This window comes from Chionomys nivalis, chromosome 13, assembly GCF_950005125.1.
Source record: "Chionomys nivalis chromosome 13, mChiNiv1.1, whole genome shotgun sequence".
Taxonomy (NCBI): domain Eukaryota; kingdom Metazoa; phylum Chordata; class Mammalia; order Rodentia; family Cricetidae; genus Chionomys; species Chionomys nivalis.
Window position 1 is genome coordinate 33,886,014 of NC_080098.1, and position 24,415 is coordinate 33,910,428.

The window sequence follows — 24,415 nt, forward strand, 5'->3', positions numbered from 1 at the left end:
GGGGCCAAGCCAAGAGGTTCCAGGACATGAGGAACGCATGTGGCAGTACATACTCAGCCTTCTCAGGTTCAGACTTGGTTTCTTCTTTTTCTTCCTTCTCTTCTTTTGCCTTCTGCTCCTTGAACATGTCAATAAGGAACAGAGAGACAATACTATTATTATTGCAGGTGTATGTGTACAGGTGCAGGTGCACCTGTGTGCCGTGAAACAATCTTTGTACACTGCAAATATGTATCGCTCTCATGGTTAATAAAAAGCTAATCAGCCAATGGCTAGGCAGGATTTCCGGGACAGAGAGAATGCTGGGGAAAAGGATAGCAGAGTCAGAGGAGTTGCCAGTGAGACACGGAAAAGAAACAGGAAGGAGGTGCAAGATGAAAGAGAGGCAATGCTATGTGGCAGAATGTGCAGTAACAGAAACAGGTTAATTTAAGTTGTAAGAGCTAGTTAGTAAGAAGCCTAAGCTATTGACTGAGTATTTATAATCAATATTAAGTCTCTCTGTGGATTATTTGGGAATTGGAGGGCAGGGAAAAAAAGTCTGCCTCCAGCTGTGTCTGCAGGTGGGCGTGTGCATGTGTGGCCATGCACGTGGATATCAGAGGACAACCCAAGTCACCATTCCTTATAGGCCATGCACCTTGTTTGCTTTGTTTTGAGACAGGACCTCTTTGGTCTGAGATTCTTCAGTTAGGCTATCCTGGCTAGCTAGTGAGCTCCGGGGAACAACCAGTCTTAGCTTCCCCCTGAGCTGAGATTAGGAGCCTACACTGCTACACTTGGCCTTGTTTTAAATGTAGGTTCCTGGGATTGAACTAAAGTCAGCAGGCTTACAAAATGTCATACTTCGATTGCTATTGTTGTAATAAAATACTACAATCAAAAGCATCTCAGGGAGGAAAGGGTTTATTTTGCTGCCCATACTTCCACTGCTGAAGGAAGTCAGGGCAGGAATTGAAGCAGAAGCCATGATGGAAGGCTGCTTCCTGGCTTCTTCTCCATGGTTCTTCTCAGCCTGCTTTCTTACACAACCCAGGGCTATCAGCCCAGATCTGGCACTGCCCACAGTGGCTTGGCCCCTCCCACAGCAAGCACTAATCAAGAATATGCCTGACATTCTTGCCTACAGACCAGTCTCAGGAGATTTTTCTCAGCTGAGATTTCTTCTCAAGTGACTCCAGCTTGTGTCAACTGGACAAGAAAAGCAACCAGGACATTAAGCAAGCACTTTGGTGACAGAGATCTTCTCAACTCTCTTTAAACAAGATTATATGTCACCACTGAGTACCCTTGGGGAGCTGTGTGGCCACCTGCCAATTCATAACCTACAAGGGAGATCTTTTGGCTTACATTACAATAGAAGTTCCATGTCCCCTCCTAGCCTCCGCTTTTAATGCACACCCTCCTCTTCAAAAACAGTCGATTAAAAATTCTCCAGGCTCATTTCCACTCGCTTCTCTCATTTCAGAAACAACCCTCTTTATCTTATCCATCTGCTCAAATCTTCTCCATCTTTCAAGGCCAATTTAAGTCTTACCGCTTATGATGGTCCTCTAAGTACAGGTGTTCATATTAGATCAGCACATAAAACTCCCCCACTGGCAAACCTTTTAGTTTTGAGTTTCTCGTCCACTCAGTGTTCTCAGACACTTGGAAAAAAAGCACAAAGATTTGGGTATGGAAGGATAGTACAGCTGACCATCACAGCAGGGTCTCATTGTCCATGGATCATACAAATTAAGTTTCTCAGAACAAATCACACAGATTCCTTACAGTTCTCAGTCAGAGAGTCAGAGAGCATGCATGCACAAGGGAGAGGGAGGGAGGAGGAAGAGGGGAGAGAGAAAGGCAAACAGACAGAGGGACAGAGCAAGTAAAAGTTCGCATGTGCATATGACTGAGAAAGCCCTAGAGCAGACACGTGCACAAAGGGGTCGGGGATTAATAGCATTAGTGATACCTTAAAGTGAAGTACCTGAAACTTTTCTTGTACCTCAGGGACAGGCATGGGATTGGTCATCAGGTCACTGAGGCCGGCATTTGGATTGTGAGGAATGAGTTTGTACTGCCCACCTTCCCTCTTCAGGTCTAAGCCAAATATGTCCGAGAGAAGGTCACTTTCCTCTGTCAGTTCCTTTAAGTCGGTCAGATCTTCAGAGGGCAGCGCTGACTCCAAAGACTTCCTCTCTCCCTCTTCCTCATCTCCTCGTACCTCATCCTGAGTGGGGTCTGGCATGTTGGCTAGAAGCTCGGCCACTTTGATTTTCTTAGCACCTTCCACCAGGCTCCCCCCAAGCAGCAGGCTGGAGACGATGCGAAAAAAGCCCCTGCAGACACTGGCCACGAAGTGTAAGAGGGTCACAAAGACACTCCAGTAGGACGAGAAGAAGGCAGTGACCATGTCCTTCACTGTCATCTTCTTCATTCTCTTCATCTGCTTCTTTAGGCTCTTCAGGCTGAGTGTCCTAACCAGGGTTAGGATGTTGTACCTGAGAGCAAGCAGGGCTGACTGGATGGTGAGGAGGGAGAAAAAGCCCATCCGTGGGCCCTGCTCTTCAGGTCTCTCCTTCTCACTCTCTTCTTTGTTGGCTGACCTCTCGTTTAGATCGGACTCTGAGATCTGAGCTGCCAGCTGCATCTCAAAGATGGTGTCCTCGCAGAAGTTCACAAAGAGCTCCATCTTCTCCTTCTCCCCACCCTCATTGACCACATCGAATATGAACTGTCTTTTGGACTCCTTGACCTGTGGCTTCTCCCACTGGGTTCGGCTGGACTCGCTGATCTCAAAGTAGACCCTCTCGATGCGCTTGGCACTGCCCATGATCTCAATGCGACCCAGGAAAGGTTGGAAGTAGTTGAGGACACTCTCGGCCAACTCCAAGAAGGTCTGCAGCCTCGTGTCATTGGGCATGTGCTCCGAGAGGTTGGTCAACAGGACAGCAACATTAAAGCCAATGTCCTTTGCAGGCTCATGGAATCTTTTGACAAACTCCTCATAGTCCAGGGTTTCGTTTTCATCTGTCTCGGCACATGACAGCAGAAACTCGGTCTCTGATTGTGTGTAGTGCTTGTGGCTTTCCATGGCTTTGTGGAAGTCTCTCTTGGAAATGACCCCTTTGCCATCAGGGTCATACTCCTTAAATGTGTCCGAGGACGTCAAGTCCTTTAGCTTCAAGAACATGTCAAAGAACTTGAGGATCATCTCCACATTGTTGGAAGACTCCACAAGCATGTCCACCATCTGTTTGCCTATGGTTCCGTTCACAACATTACCTGGTGGGAGAGAGTGTGTAGTTGTTTGAAAATGAGCATATTTTACAAAACTAGTATCTACAAACCAAATAATCATACAGACCTAGACTTAAACATGAACTGAAGTCATTGATTTAAATTTTCTCCTAATGTATGAGGCCTTAAGAACAGATGGATAACTATTTCTAAACTAATAACTCAAAAGATGATTGTAGAAATATTGGAAAAGCCATATTCACAAAGTAATTAGGTTCGACACATTCAATCATATTTCTGAGCCTGTGAGATGGCTCATTGGATAAGGGAACTCACTGCTAAGACTGATAACTTAAGTTCGCTCTTTTTCTCCCTCCTTCTCTACTCCCCCCCAAATTACAATGGAAACCACCATCCTATATCTCCCCATGGTCCAGTGTTTGGAGTTAGAAAAGATTACTGACAAGCCTCAGAAAATAAGGTTATTTTCTAAATTGCAGACCCATAGAAGGTTGTATTCCTAAAACAGGGAGTTCTATGAACCCCAAAACAGAATGCCATGCCCAGCAAGGGGGCTATAGCATCTGTTTGTGGAGCAGACACATACAGTGAAGAGCCTGACGTGGGCTTCTGGGAATGCCCAGGAGGAATTATCTTCATTACAGTGATGGGTATTGAAGAACCATCTTACTGGTGAGCAGGACTGTTATCTGGGCAGAGATCCTGGACTGTCCATACTGGAGAAAGGAGCTGAGCACTGGCAGGCATCCATTCACTGCTCCCTGCTCTCTGATTTTGGATGCAACATAACAGCTGCTTCAAAGCTCCTTCCACCTTTCTTCACCAGGATAGACTGTGCCACAGAAACAGCCATTTCTCTGGGAGGTTGCTCTTATTAGAAAGCTTCATCATAGCAACAAGCAAAGAAACTACGATGCCTAGCAATGCATCATGCTTTGCTTCATGGTGATGCCAAACACAGCACACATTTGCCCAACAAGTTTAAAAAAGAACAGAAAAGTAAACATTAAAGCCCCACCTTCTAGCATGGACAGTAGCATAACCACCATGTCCTTCTGGAGGTCCATCAGTTCTTTTAAGAGCTCGATTTGGCTGGAATCCTGGAAATATTAATATATTACATTCAAAATAAGGAGAAGAACATGTGGCCAGATCACATTGGACCTCACAGGAAACTTCCTGGTGGCCAATACTAAGCCCTTTGAGGCATAATAGAACTATTGGATGTCAAATATAAACACATTGCTTACTGAAAATAATAAAATACACTGGTGAAGTATTCAAAAGTGAATACACTGCTCACTTTTGAAGTGTGTTCGCTGAAGGGCCTGCAAGGACGTGTGCCCAGCAGGTGTGTGGAGGAGCTCAAGTCCTGCTAAGACTGGGCAAGTTTCAGCCCTTGCTGCACATTGGGCTCAGTTTTCACTTGGAAAGACTATGCTTTTCCTTCTCTCTGACTTCCTTTTCCTTATTCATTTTTACATGCTTTTATCTACTTTGGGAGAGCATGTGCTTTGGGAGTTGTATGTGTGTGCATGAGGACGCTCATGGGCCACTGCAAGCATGCAGAGGCCACAGGACAGTTTGCAGGGAGCGGCTGTCTCCTTCCACCATGCGAGTTCTGGGGATGAAACTCGGTCTCCAGGCTCGGCAGCCAGTGCCTTCACCCTCTGGGTCACCTCTCATTGGAAATGCTTGCTTCCTTTTTCCCATCATGTGGTGGACACCTGTTTCCAACAGGTGTGTTACATCTTTGGATACCACCAAAGATGCCCTGAACCCAAGGCGCATTACCCAGGGATGATGCTAACTTTTTCTACTCATGCACCTTCAGTTTTAAATGATGCAGGCATGGAAGTAGGGAAGCTGGAAGCTGATGTTTCCAACAGAGTTCGTGAATTAATTCCAAAATGTATTTCTTGTTTATCTTTACAACCGTTATCTTCCTTTGACTTCAGAAAGTTAACTTTCCTGGTACTGAGCCAGTGTAAAAACTTTGCTGTAAAAACTTCCTCTTTCTAAAAAAAATTTATCACAGGTTTCAAATCTTTTGCAATATCCATGAACGGGAAGAAAATTCCCAATGAACCAAGACCCAAGAATGGGTCGGAAGGCAGTGAAATTATAACGGCTGCTGTAGCTCCTCACCCGTTCATACTCTTAGTTCTCCTTCTGTGCTCGCCCTGCATGAATGCTCTGGGCTGTGGTCTTGATGGGTGCTCTTCTGTAATGTATCTGCCCTAAGTGTTTGGGGACTCTTTAATTGTGCTCTTTTCGTAAATTTTTTTCATATCACAGGTGGGAGCCTTCAGTGGTATAGCTGGCCCTAAGTAAGTCATCCAGTGAGATTTCTGATGATGCAGCTGCTTCTGAGACACCCATCATCCCATCATCCTATAGGTTCACTTAACTCATTGGTTCACACGAGTTGTTCACTCCATTAGGGGAATGAAGTGGTTTTTTGTTAAAATATTTGATGTACAGGATAGAGAAATGGCTCAATGGTTAAGGCCATTTACTGCTCTTGCACTGGACCCAAGTCCCAGCATCCATATTAGGTGTCTTACTACCAACTAAAACTCTAGTTCCATGGGGCCAATGCCTTCTTCTGGCCTTTGTGGATACCTGCAATCACATGTGTGTGCACACTCGCACATAGCGTGTGTGCATGCACACACATACACACACACACACAAAAAAAATTTTAAAAACCATCTACCCTAACTATGTGATATTTAATTTGTGAATTCATTACAGTAAGATGATCTGTTAAAAATAAAACAAATTAAAATTGAAAAAATAAAATATTTGACAAAGACTAAAACACCCCACAGGTCAGTGATATATAGAAGAGATAATTCCAAATGCAAGAGTAGTTGCTGTACCCACTTAGTTAAAGGCCACTGACTTACCTGAGACAGCTTCATCTGCATGTGGGCAAACACATGAAGGAAGCCCACAACAGCATCCCACAGCCTGCTGTGTGCCAGGCTCTGCTGGTTGCCAGTACAAGGACCCTGCAGCATGAATATTGATCATGACAGTAATCATTGGGAATTATTTATTTGATTAAACAAACTTTAGGGAAAGAAAAAAAACTAACTCTCTGCTTACATATCTGTTTGCCAGCTCCTTATCTATGAAGAGAGAGGCAGAAAATGAAAGAGACACAGTAGGAATAAGGTGCCCTTGACAGTATTCTTCCTGGGACTGTCTAGTTGAGTGCCCCCAAAGCTTCTCATGTGTTTGGCAGTTTGTTTCTATATGAATATTAAAACGCTATGGACATTGATTACTTCTTCTGTTTATAGGAAAAGGGGAAGGTACTGACAGTTTGGTTGTTCAGTCAAATCAACCGTCACTACACAAGGGTAAAAAGAAGACGTAAAACAGGTGTAGTGGCATAGGCCTGGGACACCAGTGACAAGGAGGAATTTAAGGTCATCTCTGGCTACTTAGTAGCTACAGACTAGCCTGGGCTATATGAAACCCTCTTCCAAGAAAACAAAAACAACAAAAATATGAGAATATGCTTAGGAGAAGAAATCTTTTCTTATTCCTAAGTACTAACATGAGTACAATATTTCATAAAGGAAACAACCCCTCTTTGATGTTTAAATTGGATGACTACTTAGCACACAATGTAACTACTAACAATTTAAAACTTAATATTTGATCATTAATTTCATAAATCTTGAGTCCTGGTAATAAATCTTGAGTTCAAGGTAATTGATTTTGTTAAAATAACTTTTTTGGAAAGCTATTGGCTGAAAGAGCTCTAGCTTTGGGCTCCCTCACAAACCAAACCAAGCCGCATCATTGTAAACACGAGCTCAATAGTCAGGGACAAACAAGTAACCTCTAATTAGGAGCCTTATTATTCATTCAGTCATATGTTATATGTATATATCAAGTAGTTTCTTAAGTATATATTAGATATTAGGTGCATTATTTTAATATTATTACCTCCAGAAACACAGGATCAAAGTTCTCCCCACCCTGCCCCCTTGGTGGAGTACTAACTCACTTGTAGGCTGGCTGAGCCTGATTTATGAAGAGGCAACTTATTGAACTCACAAGTAATCCTCACAAAGTGAATTCAATGATGGTTAAAATAAACCCTTAAGTTTTCATGCCAGGCCAGTGAGATGGATCAAAAAAACAAGAAAGAAAGAAAAAAAAAAAGCACTTGTATAAGCCTGATGAGATGAATTCAATCCCACATTTGAAAAAAAAAAAAGCCAGATTCTGTGGTGCCCGTCTGCAAACACACCCCTCCTACACTGAGGGCTGTGGTGGTTTGAATAGGTACGGCTCCCACAGACTCATGTGTGTGTGTGTGTGTCTCTGTGTGTGAGCGCGTGTGTGCGCTCATGCACAAGCCATGTGTGTGCCTGTGTGTTTGAATGCTTGACCCATATGGAGTGGCACTATTAGGAAGTATAGCCTTAGAGAAAGTGTGTCACTGTGGGAAGGCTTAAAGGTCTCATATGCTCAAGCTATACCCTCTGTGGCACACAGTCTCCTTATGCTGCCTACAGATTGAGACATACAATTCTCAGCTCCTTTTCCAGCACCATGTCTGCCTGCATGCCACCATGCTTCTCACCATGATGATAATGGAGTAAACCTCTGAAACTGTAAGCCCAATTAAATGTTTTCACTTGTAAGAGCTGCTGTGACCACAGTGTCTCTTCAGAGCAAATAAAACCCTAAGGCAAGAGAAGAGGTGGGGACAGGAGGATTTCAGGGAAACATGCAGGCCAGACTGAAGTACCTTACTCAGAAACAGAAACGAGAGGCAAAGCCTGAACAGGATGCAAGACGAGGACTAATTCCTGGAATGTGTCCTTCGGCATCCACTTGGAATTTGTGTGCTTTTCCCTCCCCTCCCCCATCTCTCTGTACTGGGGCCTGCTTTGGGCTATGGCAGCATCTAGACTCAAAACAATGGATCTGTAGGATTTCATTTTGCTCTTGAAGTGCAGTTGCAATCCATGAATGCATGGTGCAGGTGTCAGGGAGAACAGACGGCAAACTCAATGTGAACAGCAGAAACTCAACATGGCCTTTGTTTAATGACAACTTCCTTTGGGGGATATTCAAGGTTCTGAGTCAAATGAAGAGTTTAAGAAAATGTGGTACATCTACATAATGGAATATCACTCAGCTGTTAATAACAGCATGAAATTGAAATTCTAAGGCAAATGGATGGAACTAGTAAAGATCATCCCAAATAAGGTGACCCAGACCCAGAAAGATAAACATGGTATGTACTCACTCATAAGTGGATATTAGCTGTAAAGGAAAGGAGAACCATGCTACAATCCACAGCCCCAGAAAGGCTAGGTAACAAGTAGGGCCCAAAGGGGGCATTCGAATCTCCCTGGGAAGGGGAAATAGAAGAGACTTTGTGGGTGGAGTGGGGGTGGTTGGGGATGGGAAGAAACATGAGGGATCAGGTAGGGGAAGTGGGGGGTACTGAAAGAGTTAACTGGAAAGGGAGTCATTTCAGGGTCAGGTAGAAACCTGGAGAAAGGGAAACTCCCAGGAATCTATGAGGATGACCAGCTAAGACTCCTAGAGAAAGGGGATACATAGCCTGAACTGGCCACCTCCTGTAACCAGGCAAGACTACCAGTGGAAGGATTGGAGCACCAACCCACCCCATAACCTTTGACCTATGTGATATCCTGCCTATGGATAAGGGTGACACAGAAATTGTGGGAGTGGCCAACCAATGGCTGGTCTAGCTTGAGACCCATGCTATGAGATGAGTCCACTCCCCACACTGTCTGGAGCACCAGGATCCAGAGATTAGGTGTCCCAGGGACCTAGGATAGAACCAAACACAACCGGAGAAAAAAATGTCAATATAATGAGGCCTAACTATATTCTCCTATGCTCATAGATTGACACCTAGGCTAATAATCACCAGAGAGGCTTCATCCAGCAACTCTAGGAAACAGATGCAGAGACGCACAGTCAAATATTAGGTCAAGTTTGGGGAATCCTGCTGAAGAGATGGAGGAAGGATTGCAAGAGCCACAGGAGTCAATGATATCACAAGAAAACCCACACTATCAACTAACCTGTCCTCACAGAGGCTCACAGAGACTGAACCAACAACCAAGGAGCCTGCATGGGACTGACCTAGGCCCTCCATATATGTTATGGTTGTGTAACTTGGTCCTCTTGTGGGACTCTTAACAGTGGGAACATGGCTGTCTCTGACTCTTTTGCAGGCTTTTAGGACCCTATTCCTCATACCGGGTTTCCTTGCCTAGCTTTAATACTAGGGGAGGTGCTTGGTCTTACTACACTTGATATGCCATGCTTTGTTTATATCCATAAGAGGCCTACACTTTTCTGAATAGAAACAGAGGAGGAGTGGATGGAAGAGGAGGCAGAAGTGGAGAGGAAAGGAATGAGGAGAAACTGTGGTCAGGATATAAAATAAATTAATAATACTAATAATGTCTTACATCACATAGGGTTAACTAGGACTTGTGTGGGCAGTCTAAGGCTATGCACCCACTACCCCATTACCAAACGAATATTGTAGCAGGCCATTGTTTTGGACTAAAACTGGATTGAAAATCAAAATAAAGTCATCATGCTAAGGTTCCAGGTTACCAAGTCAAGCGCCAAGCTGTTAATCTGATCTTCTAAAAACCAGAAAGATATGGACATTTAATTACTAGATCTGGTTCAATTGGAAAGACAAGAAAGAATTTCCTTCACAAAATTCTGACACAAAAATCAAACCTAAGACAGATCACTTATCCCGATATTGATCAGCCGGTTACTACTTTGTAAATTGTTTTGGCCCCTGGCCCAGCAGACAGGAAGAGTGACCCCTGAGTGATCAGCCTGCAACCTTCAGCTCCTTTAGCTCGTTCTGCCAGTTCGTGTATGGAATTTTTCTACTTTAGGAAGTGCAGCGCTGCCTAGTTCCAGAACTGAGAAATAAATTAAATATGGGAAATGACATTATACAATCTCACCCATTTACACTCCAATGCCGAAAGGAATGCAGTGTACATTCTAGAACCTACTCATCTTTACCTGAACACGGTTTTTTAAATGATACTTTAATTATTTCTATGAAATTTCAGCTTCACTGTTACTGAAATCCTATAGAATGAGCATTAATGACCCAGTTTCTCCTTCCTTTCTTCTTCCTGATATTTACTGTATGCTCCACAATTACTACAGGCCCTCGAAATGCAACACAGCCCAAAGCACTCCTGTAGCAAGCCTGTCTAATGACTACAGTGTCACGGTGTATAGGTACACATCTCAACCTCATATTTTAGTCCAGATATTGCCAAGGAGAATGGACAGGAATGCTGAGGAGAGGGGGAAGAGGCTAACAAGCTTGTTGCTGTTCCAGGGGGCCCAGATTCAGTCCCCAGCACCTACAGGGCGGCTTGCAATCACCTGCAACTGCAACTCCCAGGGACCCTCTTCTGGCTTCCCTGGGCATTCTCATACATACATAAAAATAAATACATAATTACAAAATAAAAAATATACAAATAAAAATATTTTTAAAAGTCAAATAGGAATGTGGAACATATTTTGTATGTGAAATACTTTCTATGGAATTGAATGCTAAATTTTATCTCTATCTATCTCTATGGATGTATGTATGTATGTATGTATGTATGTATGTATGTATCTATCTATCTATCTATCTATCTATCTATCTATCTTCTGCCTACATACTTACCTAACTATAAGTACAGGGGATTGAATCTAAAGCTTCACACATGCCAAGTACATGTTTTACCACTGAGCCACACCATCTGCCCTCTTTGCTTTTTATTTTGAGACAGGATCCTACTAAGTTGCCCCGGTTAGCCCATATCTCAATCTCACTCTGCAGCCTGGGCAGGCCTCAAGTTTTAGATTTTTCTGTATTATGTCCTGATTAGCTGGAATAATAAGTCTGTGGCACGAGGCCCAGTCAGAGGAGTCTCTTTAAAACTTTTTTTCTTTTCTTGAGTAGTAGAAAGGTTTTGATGTTTACCTGGATGTACTCCGTGAGAGTGTTGAACACCTGCTTCGCCACTTGGATGGCTTTGGAGAAGTTGCGCTGGCCCTGCTCATCTATGATGTCTTTCCCAGAGTAGTACCAATAGAAATCACTAATGGACTCCTGGAAAACAGAGACCATGTTGTGGAGGGGCGTTGGCCAGTTATCATTGCCCCAGCCAGGCTTGACGCCAGCACAGACAGAGAGCTTAGAACAGTGCAAAAGGAAAACTGAGGCTAAACACTGGTCCTCAGCCTTCTCCCCACACATACAGTGTGGAACACCCTCTGTACCCCAGCAACACCCCTCTCAAAATAACAGAGAACTTAGCTTCAAGAATTCCTCTCTGATCTCCTTGATTTTGACAACTGCAATAATTCAGGAAGACTAATGCATTTATACACTGAGTGAAATTTGGTGTTTACAATGTGAGTCTGGCAAGTAGACAGGCATGACACAGTGTTTTTGAAGTGAAAAACATCCATCCATCTTTTCTCCAGAGGAGCTAGGAGTATTTCAGGAACATAATTCCATGATGCTCCTAGCTTTTGTAGGTAAGGACAGTGGCTGGCCTCCTCACGATCACTAGGAGCTAAAAACCAACACCTGTGAGGCTCATATTCACAGATATGCCCCATGGACTCACATTTGGAAGAGGCCTTTGTTGGTTAAATGAACAATATAATAATTTTGTTGAACATGTAAACCACATTTGAGTTTGGAGACAGGCTCTTTAAGAACTTACAAATACATTTTCAGAAGTGCCTTTTGATATGTTTGCTTCATAATGGATTTTTCTCCTATCAAGAAGAGGAATAATGGGAAGAAGGAAGAAATGAAGGAAAGGGGTATAGATAGTGAGAAGGGCTAGTGAGAGGGAGAAAGTAAGGAGGGGGTAGAAGCAAAAGAGGGATAAAGAAAAGAGCAGAACAGAGGGGAGGGAGAGGGGAGAAGAGAAGAGGACAGGACAGGAGAGGAGAGGAGGGAGGGAAGGAAGGAGGAGATAGGAGGGGAGAGGGGAGGAAAGGAGAGGAGAGAGGAAGGGAGAGGAGGGAGGAGAAGAGAAGAGAGGGGAGAAGAGGGGAGGGAGGAGAGGAGAAGGGAGGGGAGAAGGAGGAGGGGGAAAGGAATGGGAGGAGAGGAAGGGGGGGAGAGGAGAGGAGAAGGGAGGGGAGGGGAGGGAGGAGAGGAGAAGGGAGGGGAGGGGGAGAAAAGGGAAAAGGAATGGGAGGAGAGGAAGGAGGGGAGAGGAGAGTGGAGGGAAGGGAGGAAAGGAGAGGGGAAGGGAGGAGAGAAGGGAGGGGAGGAAGGAGGGGAGGGGGAGGAGAGAGGAAAGGAATGGGAGGAGAGGAAGGAGGGGAGGGGAGAGGAGAGGAGGGGAGGGGGAGGAGAGAGGAAAGGAATGGGAGGAGAGGAAGGAGGGGAGGGGAGAGGAGAGGAGGGGAGGGGAGGAGAGAGGAAAGGAATGGGAGGAGAGGAAGGAGGGGAGGGGAGAGGAGAGGAGGGGAGGGGAGAGGAGAGGAGGGGAGGGGAGGGGAGAGGAGAGGGGAAGGGAGGAAAGGGGAGGGAGGAGAGAAGAGTGGGGAGTAAGGAGGGGAGAGGAGAGGAGGAGGGGAGAGGAGAAGGGAAGGAGAGGAGAGGAATGAGGTAAGAAGCGAGGGAAAGAGACTAAAATGCCCATACTCCTTTATTTTGAAGGAATATAGGCCTGTTCTGCTAATGTCATGTTGTGACCCCAGGGTTGGTGGTTGGGGACAACCTAAGACAAAAATCACAAGTTTAAGAACTTCCTGGGATTCAGTGCAAGTTCAAGACATTGGGTTAGAATCCTGGTTCCAGAAAGAATTTTTTTTTTTAATATCAAGGAAGAAGCTGGAAGTTTTGAACTTCTAGGTTTTTGTTTGCTTGCTTAATACTAGGCCTGACATTTTTACAGGAAATGAGAGAACTAAAACCTTCACAGAGTTGCTGTCATTATATAGTCTGATCCCTGTAGCTCTAACCCAGCAAATAGGTTTAATGTAAGTACAATCTCATTCCTTCAGCTCCAACCCAGCAAACAACAGGTTAAACTTAAGTACAGCCTTAGAGGCATTTCTAAGCAACAAGATGTTAGGGTTAAATTTAAATGAGTGAAAATATTAAGACAATTGTAAAACTAAGCTTGGGGCATCAAAGTTGAATGCAGGGTAGCAGTGGGATGGACTATCCGAATTTTAGGAATGTTTCAAATATTCTCTCCAGTTCTGTCTCAACTGAAGAAGCAGGAACCTTGCATTAAAGTGCTCCACAAAACAGAAATGAATCTAAAATGCCACTGAGCTCAAAATGAGAAGTTACAAAAAAACAAAACAACAACAACAAAAAAAAAAACTCATACATTTACACAGAGAAAATAATGAGCATGGCAGGAGTCAGGGTCAGAAGCCTAAGTCCTGCCAGCTTTCCCTAAGAATAATGGGAAGGTTGTGATCAAAGACAAAGCCCACGCCGTATCTGGCCATAGATCCACACATATTCAAACACACTTAATGTTACTTCTGCAGTTAGCCGGCTGACGCCAGTGTCACTTGTGGCTGGCAGGTGTGACCACTTACCTGCACACGGAGAAGGTAGTCCACGGTAGAGATGATGATATTGACAGTTGTATTGTTGCCGGTCTGAGTTCTCAGGTAATTTTGAAAATCTACACAATTACAAGTTTTTTTTTATTAATATCCCCTCAGAAGTACAAAATAAGGTGACCCTACTAGTCACTGATGCACTCAACAGCAAAATTATGGTAGTTAAAAGGGTAGTGTTTTTTCTCATCGTTTGAACATGAAATCACTTGCACTTTCTATAAACCACCAGTTAATTAGTGGTAGACCTGGATTTAATTTCCAGCCACATAAACGAAAACCAAAGTGAGTTATTATCTCCCAAAACATTTAGAAGCTTCTTGGAACATCAATGATCAATTCTGGATTGAGATACCACTAGCATCGTCTTATCCCACACTCTAGAGCTCTGGACATATGTGTCTGAGGTTTCTGTCACTGAGGACACAAAGCAGAATTATGTATTCAGGAATCATGTGTTCTGAAGTATTGCACAGACATGCTTAGAACACAAAGACAACAGTGAGGTGTGAGTCCTGCCTTTTTGGACCTGCAGGCTGGCCAAGAGAGGGTATGAAAACAAGGAATAGAAATCTATCAAGCAACATAGACAAGTGTTCACCCAAGTCAATAAAACAAGTACAAAAGAGACAGCTGTCTACATTACTATTAAAATACCTAATTATATTATTCTTATTATTACTATATGATTTTCACAGCCATTATTTTCTCTAACATTACAATACTGGGAAGAATCAAGTGGAGCTAGGTGCATGGTGCACACCTGAAATTTCAGCACTTGGGAAGCAAAGGCTGGAGTATGCAAGTACAAGGTCAGCTTGGTGTACACAGCCAGTCTGGGGCCAGCCAGGGCTACACAATGAGACTCTGTCTCAAAAACTGGGAAAGAGAAGTACCAAGAGTGTGTGTGTGGGGGGGAGGTGAGTGGAAGAGAGGAAGGAGAGGAAGAGATGGGAGGGGGGAAAGGGAGAGGAAAAAAAGAACAATGGAGAGGGAGGGAGAGAAGAAGGAAGGGAGGAAGGGAGGTGTGAAAGGCTATGCAAAGACTTTCAAGGCTACAGTGCCCCATATCAGCTGCCATGGCACAGTGCTCAGTGCCTGCACAACAAGGCTCAATCCCCACCAACTGACAAGCTCAACTGCAGTTGGAAGCCTTAGTTACCGCTGTCACAGAGGTAAGCGTAATGTCCTTGCTCTCATCAGCCAGGGTTGCAGGGCACCCACCTGAGTTGTGTCCCTCACAGAGCAGCTGCAGGAATCTGAAGAGGTCACAGGTGAACTCGTCATCCTGCAGTACCTTCTCTCCTGTGGGAAGGGCAGAGAATGAGTGTGACCACGCCCAGGTGCCCCCTCTAGCCCCACCTCCAACGCTTGCATATCCAGCTAGCAGCTTTCTGCACCCAGAACAGAATCGAGTCCCAGCCACTATGCTTCTATCTGAAGCTCCTAGGATCATGCGCTTGGCAGATAGATGTACTTTTTCTTTATCAGAAAAGAACAGGTCAGTCTTAAAACTCAGATTTCTCTCTGTTAAAAGCAGCAGCATGGGTTGGCAACATTTTACAAAACCCCAAAGGTTGGAAGTTCCTTCCCCGCTACCTTGTTTTGTGATGAGCAATGAACTCTACATCTTTTATAAATGCTAGACTTGCTTTGTTCCCAAGGTATCGTCCCATGGCTCACAGCAAAGCCACTAACGTATCCATAAAACAGCACCAATGGTTTCTTTTCATAAATAATAATTAAAAGATCTTCATGAAAATGGTCAACTGCTAGAGATGGTCAACTCGCTTAAAATTTTCATCAACTTGTCAACTGAAAAAGCCAGTACCTCAAGTGTCTCGAATAGAGATATGTCTATTGGGATATTCTCAGAGGATGGGGAGCACTGTCCATGTGAAACCCCAAGAAAGACTTGGAGGCTCAGCCAATAGCTGATCACTAACATAGAAAGATAAGAAAACAAGATGGATAGCCCTTGGGCAGAAGCCACCTTGAATTATAAAACCTACAAACACTTCATGGCTAAGGATGGAGACTTGGGAAAGGGCTTGATCCCTTACCTATTTTGCAATTCACAATCACAGTTTCCTTCAAGACACAAAAACACAAGGAAAGAAACAAACATGAAACAGCATCACAGAAATAAAAACTGATTGTTAAAGTAAAAATGTGCAACTGGAAAAAATGTCAAAATTATGAATGTCTTCTTGGGAATGTACATCTATTTAGAAAGCAAAATGACCAAAAAAAAAAGTTGTTTTGCCAGTGAATGGATGTACTAATGTTATTAAATAAAATGATAACTTCACAGGCTGGAAATAGTTTGGATTTAGAAAGAACACTATGCAACCAATGTTCATGTGCTCAGCTGGAAAAATGAATGATCATGGAGACAAGAGAGCTGATGGACTTACCAGTCCGTAGTCTGTGACTTTCAAAGTGAGAGGCTTCATATAATGGTAGGGGTAAGAAGCAAAACCATTTTGATAACTAATGTAAACACTTTAAAAAGTATATATAATCACTGTACTTGTTTCTCTATTCACCCCCAAGATATGATACAATCACCAAGTGTACCAGTCTAATGATGCAGCAAGTTCAAAGATTATGAGGAACCTCCACACATGGCTGATAAGTCCATTCCTCGACGCTTAGGTCCATGATAGGAGAACAGTTTAGGCTTATAGACAAGCTAAACTCTCCATTGATGAGTCTGGGTATCATTTTCATGAGCCATATAAATCAGAAGACTCTTCAAAATGATATTGAAATCAAAAAATCATGAGTTCATTCAGACATATTGATTCTTTCCCTGTGAGTCCATTGATTTTTTTTTATTTCAGAAAATGGAAAAATAGCATATGCATGTTTTTTCAGTGTTCAAAATGCTAATGGAAAATATAAGCCTTGTAGAAAGTATTCAGAAAAAAAAAACTCTAATGTAACAATATTGAGGTAGTCTACTTGTGTGCCTGAAGTGAAATAAATTGTAACCAAACTCATTATTGTTGTCATAGTGGTGTTTTCTTTAGTAGAAGCTGAGACACATACAAGAAACTTCACTTATTTAAGGACACTGCAGACAGCAGAAGAATGGGGAAGCGGGCAGAAGGAAGGGAGGGATGAGCCAAGCCTCTGCTCACGATCAGTGATGTCAGGTATATACCAGCCTGCTTCTGCCTCGTGAACTCACTGCTATTCCGTTAAAATGCTGCCATTGCCCATGCTGCCAGTAGGTGTGGTCTAGTAACAGAGACAGAGATGGCTTTATGTCTGCAGATGCTGCACAATCAACAAGGGTGTTTTGTGATCTATGCAAAGGAAATCCCTCTGTCAGATGCAAACTATTATTAATAACAATTGACAAAACGGAGGAGATAGATGGCATTGAAACTGCCTTTATGGTCTTGGGATATTTATAATGGTCATTGGGGGCTGGTATGAATATGATGAAGCATAGGCCTCTGCTTTACTTTATGAGCAGCTTAAGATGTCCAATGGTATCACACAGAGGGGATTATTTAGGATGCTGTTGCTTGTGAGGAGTTTGTTCTTCGCGTCTTAGTTATTTCCATCTATAAAATGGAGCTACCATGTACCCTGCCAGCAGCTCTTCATCATCCGTGGTATGTTTACAAATCATAAAAAGGATAATTTTAAAAAGCTGACATGGGGAGCAGCGGTGAGGACACAGTAAAGACTGGAGCAGCGTGTCTATCCAAGAGATCGTTGTTTGCTTATGCTTAATCATATTTATGGTTTATGGAAATCACCTTCATGGTGAAGGAGCAAAATATTCACAGTATTTTAAATTCTCATTGTGGAGAAACTAGACAGATTTTATTTAAACTAAGAATGAAACAGTGATTCCACTTTTATGTGACCTGATAAAGTTAACACACTGTTATTCTTACAGTTGGTTTACCCAGTTTATACAATGAATGATTATATGTTTAAGTTGAATAAGACATTTATGCTAGGGGTGGAAGTGTGTGTGTGTGTGTGTGTGTGTGTGTGTGTGTGTGTGTGACTGTGTGTATTACTAGGGATTATTCGGAATGACCATGGACATAATTTGAAGCTCTTAACCTGTTTTCCAACTAAAGCTTGGTTCAGCTGCTACTAATATTGATGATGTATAATTAATTAACAATACATATTAATAGGTCCATAAAATTTAATAACATTTGTGAAAGTTCTATTTAGTATGCACATAAATAATAACTGGGAAAGGATAGGCCCCAAAGGCTAGTGTTCCCCTTGTTGCATGGTTCTGCAACATTAATATCTCTGATAATGAGCACCTTGATGATATCTGTGTGAAAAGACTTCTCCCAGCAGCCCTCATTCAAATGAATCTCAGAAATACCCCATGGCAATGAAGAAAATTAAATTAAAATTGATTTTCAGAGGACTTAAATATTTATTTTCTGTGACGTCAAGAGCTGAAAAATTGATACCGAAAATAATGTTAAGTAGCAAAAACTTGGTGTGGGTTTAGTTTATTTGTGTGGGTTTAGTTTTAATATCACTTTTTAAGCAGCATACTCATAACTTCAATAGTTATCTTACGGTTCAAATAGCAAAGAATTGTGCCTTTAAAAAATGGCCTCACAGTTCACACTGAGTGACCATGAGTTTGTGTTAGAAACACGATTTCATTTGAGACTTATAATAATATAAATTAGGCAGGTATAATCTTTTTTTGTAATTCAACCAACAACTTGGAATGTAGGAAATTTGACTAAGACCATATAGTCATTTGCAGGTAAAGACCTGAGAAGAGTGACTACCAATAAGCATCCAAATGTCTCCGCTAGGTCGGGTGCCTCTTTGCTTTTAAACCAGTGTATTTAAGCAGGCTGTATCCATAACAACGTGTAATTTCCACAGTGTATTTAAGTAGGCTGTATCTATAACACATAATTTCAACAGAACACATCCACTAAAACTGAGTTAGTGAGAAACTGTGTATGCAAGATGTTCTTATTTCAGAGGCCAAAACAATAAAAAAAAAAAAAAAAAAAAAAGACAGCAGACTGACTGAGCATTTTGTTACTCAAGTGGATTAAAATAGCTAGAGGCAATTTACAAACTTTGGGAGACTGCTTTTGTTATGGCCAGCACTTTGGCATCTCAGCAGTCACTTTTCTCTCTGCGATTCCTGCTGTTCATCATTTTCATTCATCAACATTCTAGCTGACTGCCTTCCCTTTAGACAGGGATCACCTTCATCCACGATGTGGCCCCAAAGCACCAGCCCACTGAGAATGCTCTCCAGATAAACAGTTGTATTCCTTTAATAATGAAAAGTCTACTCTGAAGATGTCCCTGTAATCTGTCCTTAGACATGCCTCTGGGCTCTCTGACAGTCATGAAGGAGTGAATGGTGGCCACTGTCTTTGAGGACCTGTGGTTTGTTTATTACAATAGTCTTCCTGAGAAATCTGTGTGCTTTGAATGTCAGGGCAACCTTCTAGACACGTTCTTCTGCCAGGGATGTTATGACCTTCATCCCATTTGGGTCATCTAGCACTGCACACAGCGGCCACTTGTTTAAGGATATGCTACAGTGCCAGAAAGAAACAGACATTTCTTGGCAGGGCAAAGAAGAGCTACCAAGGTTTCCCTTTGTAAACTGAAGTTCATAGAGAAAGGCAGATCTGTATGTTTGACATTCTGCAAGGGTAAATGACAGATATGATCAGAACTTCTGTGATCTGTGGAGAGCTGAGATGGTTCACATTCAGAACCGAACTATCTGGGGCTATTTCAGCCCATAAATAACTAGTTCAGGGGGTTTAACATCCCTAAGATTATTAGGTAAATTCTTTGTAATATAAAATAGGCCCCTGGCATCCAACCACAGGCAATGCCTACAGAAGAGACTTCCTCACCTTCTGTAACCCACGACTTGATGTTGCCATCAAAGTATTTGAAATATTTTTTATTTAAAACTTCATTTGTTCTGTTACTATAAAAACAAATAAACAAAAACAAAAAACTTCTTGAATCTGTTAACCATACTGAGATATGGTCTCTCATAATTGGCTTCAGAATAAGCTCTCTTGTATTCCCTTCGAGGTATGACTTTGGTTTACATGGACATCATTAACTCTCTTTCTACTGCCTACACTGATCAAGTAATCTCTTCAATCTGACCAAGTGATTCACAGTCCTCTCTTTCATTCTGTAAGTTAACCTTTCATGTGCTGCCCCTTCTACAGAGAGTCCCTGGCTTCCTTCTGCTTAAAGACTCCCCGTCAGGCCAAATGTCATCCTATTATGACAAGTCACGACCCGACTGGAGGCATTTCCAGTAAGTTCACTCATACAAGAGACTGTTCTGGAGTTTTATGCTTGTAAATCTCTGCATAACATGGAATTCTCAAAATCATCTCCTCCCGTGCCTACGATACCAGCCAACACATGTCAGATTCCACTGAGTGCTTCAACGGTTCAAAAGGAAACTTATTTGGTTCCATGAACCAACATCAAAGCCTTTCCTAAAAGCAAGAGGGCAGAATCAAATACAAAGGACACCAAGACTCACTTTTGAATGGAACTTGAAAGTCTTGGAGGAAAGAAAGCAAGTACATGATGAAGCAATTAAAAAAAAAAAAACACCTTAATAAAAGCTACGGTAGCCAATCCTTCCAGATTAATAGATTCCTTTCTGTTTAATTAACTAAAAGTTAATATTTGTTGCTTCAACCTCATGTGAATTTGGGAGCCTCAATAAATACTAAAACTTTAGGGTGAAATATTTTTATGTAAAGCTGATATTGGGGAGAAGAGGTATTTTCAGTTTAATGTTTAGAAGAAATTTATTTTTAATCAAACAAATTCTATAGAATCAGATCAACCTCAAAATTTTATCTTGTGTATAACATCCACAATGATCAAAACAAAACAGGCCCATCAATCTTGTCTATTTCCCATAGCTGGGAGGATATCTATATGTTTTTCCTTGGGTTTACCCTCTTGTTTAGCTTCTTTAGGATCACAAATTATAGACTCAGTGGCCCCTATCCATGGCTAGAAACCAATTATGAGTGAGTACATCCCATGATCTTCTTTTTGGGTCTGGGTTACCTCACTCAGGATCGTATTTTCTATTTCCATCCATTTGCATGCAAAATTCGAGAAGTCATTGTTTTTTACCGCAGAGTAGTACTCTAATGTATATATATTCCACACTTTCTTCATCCATTCTTCTATTGAAGGGCATCTAGGTTGCTTCCAGGTTCTGGCTATTACAAATAATGCTGCTATGAACATAGTTGGACAAATGCTTTTGTCATATGCTAGGGCATCTCTTGGGTATATTCCCAAGAGTGCTATTGCTGGGTCCAGGGGTAGGTTGATCCCAATTTTTCTGAGAAACCGCCACACTGATTTCCAAAGTGGTTGCACAAGTTTGCAGTCCCACCAGCAATGGATGAGGGTACCCCTTTCTCCACAACCTCTCCAGCAAAGGCTATCCTTGGTGTTTTTGATTTTAGCCATTCTGACAGGTGTAAAATGATATCTCAAAGTTGTTTTGATTTGCATTTCTCTGATCGCTAAGGAGGTTGAGCATGACTTCTTACCCTTTAAACCACTGCAAAAAATTTCTTGTATGTTTAAACAGTGGTGGTTCAACTCAAGCAACTGATTTAAAACTGATTTGTAAGGCACACATACACAGTATTTGTGAATAACCTACATTGATTGGTGAGGAATAATGATTAGATGTACCTGATGAATAACTATTTAAATAAAAGATCATTTAAAGCTTTAAAAAAAAAAAAACAAAAAAAAAAAAACAGGGTCTCTTCTGCTGTGTTCCAGAAGAGTTCAGAAAGAAGACAAACTACACTTTTCAGTTCCTGATGATTTGAAAATGAGGTAAAATGGTCCCAAGAAAGAACAAGCTAGAAATCCAAGGATGAGAAGAAATATGGGCATTGTGTGTTTGTTTTTCCTGAGACAGGGTCTTACTATGTAGTCTTGGCTGTCCTGGAACTCAGAATACTGAGTAGGGCAGCCTCAAACTCCTCTTCCTCCCAAGTGCTGAGATTAAAGGCCTGCACCACTATTCCCAGCTGTCCTTTTGTCATTTTTAAGAACCTATACGAATATATAATATACAGAGAGGCAGAAAGGGTAATACTACGTATACCATGAAGCCATCAAACACTGTTGTTAAAGGTTTTCTGGCTGTTTTCTTTTTTGTCTTTTTGTTTCTTTGCTTGTTTTGTTGGTTTGTTTTTAATTGGGAGATAGAGGTCTCTGACAAAATGGAAGACATTAAAGTAGAGAGCAGAAACAGCAGAGGAGACAGGGGCAAACTGACATGGCAAAATCCCACAGTAAGAAAATAAGAAAGCATATCATTTGTCCAAAATCTCTGTATACAAACCTGAAACTAACCCCTGATTCCTAATGGAATTCTCCTGATCAGATCAGGAATAGCACTAATAATAGCAAAATTTTCAATAAAGTAAAAGAAGAGAGAGAGAAAGAAAGGAAGAGAGAAAGAAAAAATAACACTTTGAAGCTTCAATAAGATGTGCAAAAATTGGCTCGATTCAAAATCCACAAACTCACTGGAATGAAGCAGCATGCCCACATTTCCACATTGGCCTCACAACACAGCTGTGTGATGTGCACCAAGTCAGGACACCTTCCTGATTCATCTGTCTCCTCTCCTATAACATCCAGCCTATAGCTTCCCTTACTGCAAGAGCTGTGGGTACCAAAACCTTCAGTCACGAACTGTGGTCACAGGATCACCACCAGGAACAGACATCCCTTCATTAAAACAGTGTGCCAGACTGAGAAGATAGGCTTTAGTCATTGTTTCCCCAGTGCTGAGCCTGTGTGGTGTGAGTCTCAGAAGGTGAAGGATTTTTAGAAGGATGACCAATTTTTCCTTCTCCAAAGAGGTATGAGTTTTTCTTTACGTTTATATAGAATATTTTTCTTTAAAAAAAAGAAACTAATGGACTAAGCACAGGGAAGACAAACATACATCCAAAGTGAGTTTCTACAAGAACTCTTAAAGTAGAGCTGGAGATGTGGTACTACAATCAGAGATCAGGGACCAGTGGAGTGTTCCAATATGTTCCTTGATTCAAAAAGTCTTCTTGATATACTAGGTGCCACAAAAAATAAACAACTGAATAATTGACCCCTCTTTTCCCCTTGTTCTTGCACTGCTCTTCAGTGGCTATAAACATTGTCTCTTTGCAGAGTAAAATGGTGACACTATTTTGAGCTTTTTTTTTTAATTTAGCCCCAAGGATGAAAATTAACTTTTAAGCCAAATGACTTTTTAAGTCTGTGATATTTTCAAAGGAAGAGAAAATGACCCAGGGGGCCTCCTGTTGGAAGGCTAGTGGCAGAGTACACTTGGCTACTCAAAGGTCACTTCTCCTGATATGTCACAGATTGCCATGCACATGGTACAGTCATAAAGCCACAGTATGTTCATGATGGACACGACACAGAGGGATGGGTACACACAATTCTGGGACTCCTTCATTCACACGACAGTGGCAAACACTGGGTGGACCCTTGAGGACCATTGTATAAATGAAAGAAACACAAGAGAGCAAATTAAAACAATGTTATTTAAATCCTGTGGTCCCTTTATATCCTGAATATGAGTAATCGTTCAACTTCACAGAAATAAGACAAAAGAAAGGAAAACACCTGGGTTTATAAACGAAAGAAACAGGATGCAGGAAAGACATTAAACAATCTACTTATCAAAACAGACAATAAAAAGGAAAAAATGAACAAAAACAGTGACTACCAAGTATGTACACATAGGTAGCCTAGGCAAAAAGCAAATAAACAAACAGCCGTCTGGTTTCCATAGTTACCACGCTCATGAGTGATGGCTGAAGAAAGGAAAGTGGAACATGACAGTTGTTGAAAGGAAAGGAAATGGAAAAGAGAAAGAAGTTGAAAGTAGGGTTTTCATTACTATTTTAAGGAAATAGAAAAGTAACTTATTAATCTAGGTAATTTGTGTGTGATACAAAAAATAATGCAGAGACAAACACCAACCTTTTCCTGAGAGATGTACGTAACTGTCACACTCACATGGCCACTGCCATGGCCTTTCTGGTTGAGAACTAAAACCCTGATTTTCTAATAATAATAAGTAGAGGGGAAGCTAAATTAACTTCAAATTCTAACCTGGGGAGTGAGACTTTGGGCAGAAGATTCATTTTCTTTTCGGTATTGTACAACTAAAAACTCCCCAGGACACTGAGATCCTCCAAGCAGGCAGGCAAGTGCCCTGAAGTTTCTAATATCCCTCTTTTCTCTCACTGGGCCCTGGGGCAGGAAAGTATCAAAAGTCTAGAGTGGTGCTGGTGATGGATCCTCTTGACTGGAGGAAATGATTAAAGGACCAGGTGGCTTGAAGGTGATGACTGGACCTATTTATGAAAACATCACAAATTAAATAACACAGAAGCCACATGGGCCTAGCAGGGTCACAGTA

The 24,415-nt window shown here is 42.0% G+C and overlaps 1 protein-coding gene across 2 annotated transcripts in view; it reads right to left on the reverse strand.

The window, feature by feature from the left end:
- Ryr2 (ryanodine receptor 2) overlaps positions 1-24,415 on the reverse strand; it is a 565,815-nt gene that overhangs the window by 36,831 nt on the left and 504,569 nt on the right. For both annotated transcript variants that reach the window (XM_057787812.1, XM_057787811.1), the window contains 7 exons: positions 15,136-15,216; positions 13,888-13,976; positions 11,285-11,413; positions 6,162-6,266; positions 4,268-4,349; positions 1,976-3,273; positions 54-118 (listed from right to left, as the gene is read on the reverse strand). In XM_057787812.1, coding sequence (XP_057643795.1) covers positions 54-118; positions 1,976-3,273; positions 4,268-4,349; positions 6,162-6,266; positions 11,285-11,413; positions 13,888-13,976; positions 15,136-15,216 — 1,849 coding nt within the window. The remainder of the gene's footprint in view (positions 1-53; positions 119-1,975; positions 3,274-4,267; positions 4,350-6,161; positions 6,267-11,284; positions 11,414-13,887; positions 13,977-15,135; positions 15,217-24,415) is intronic.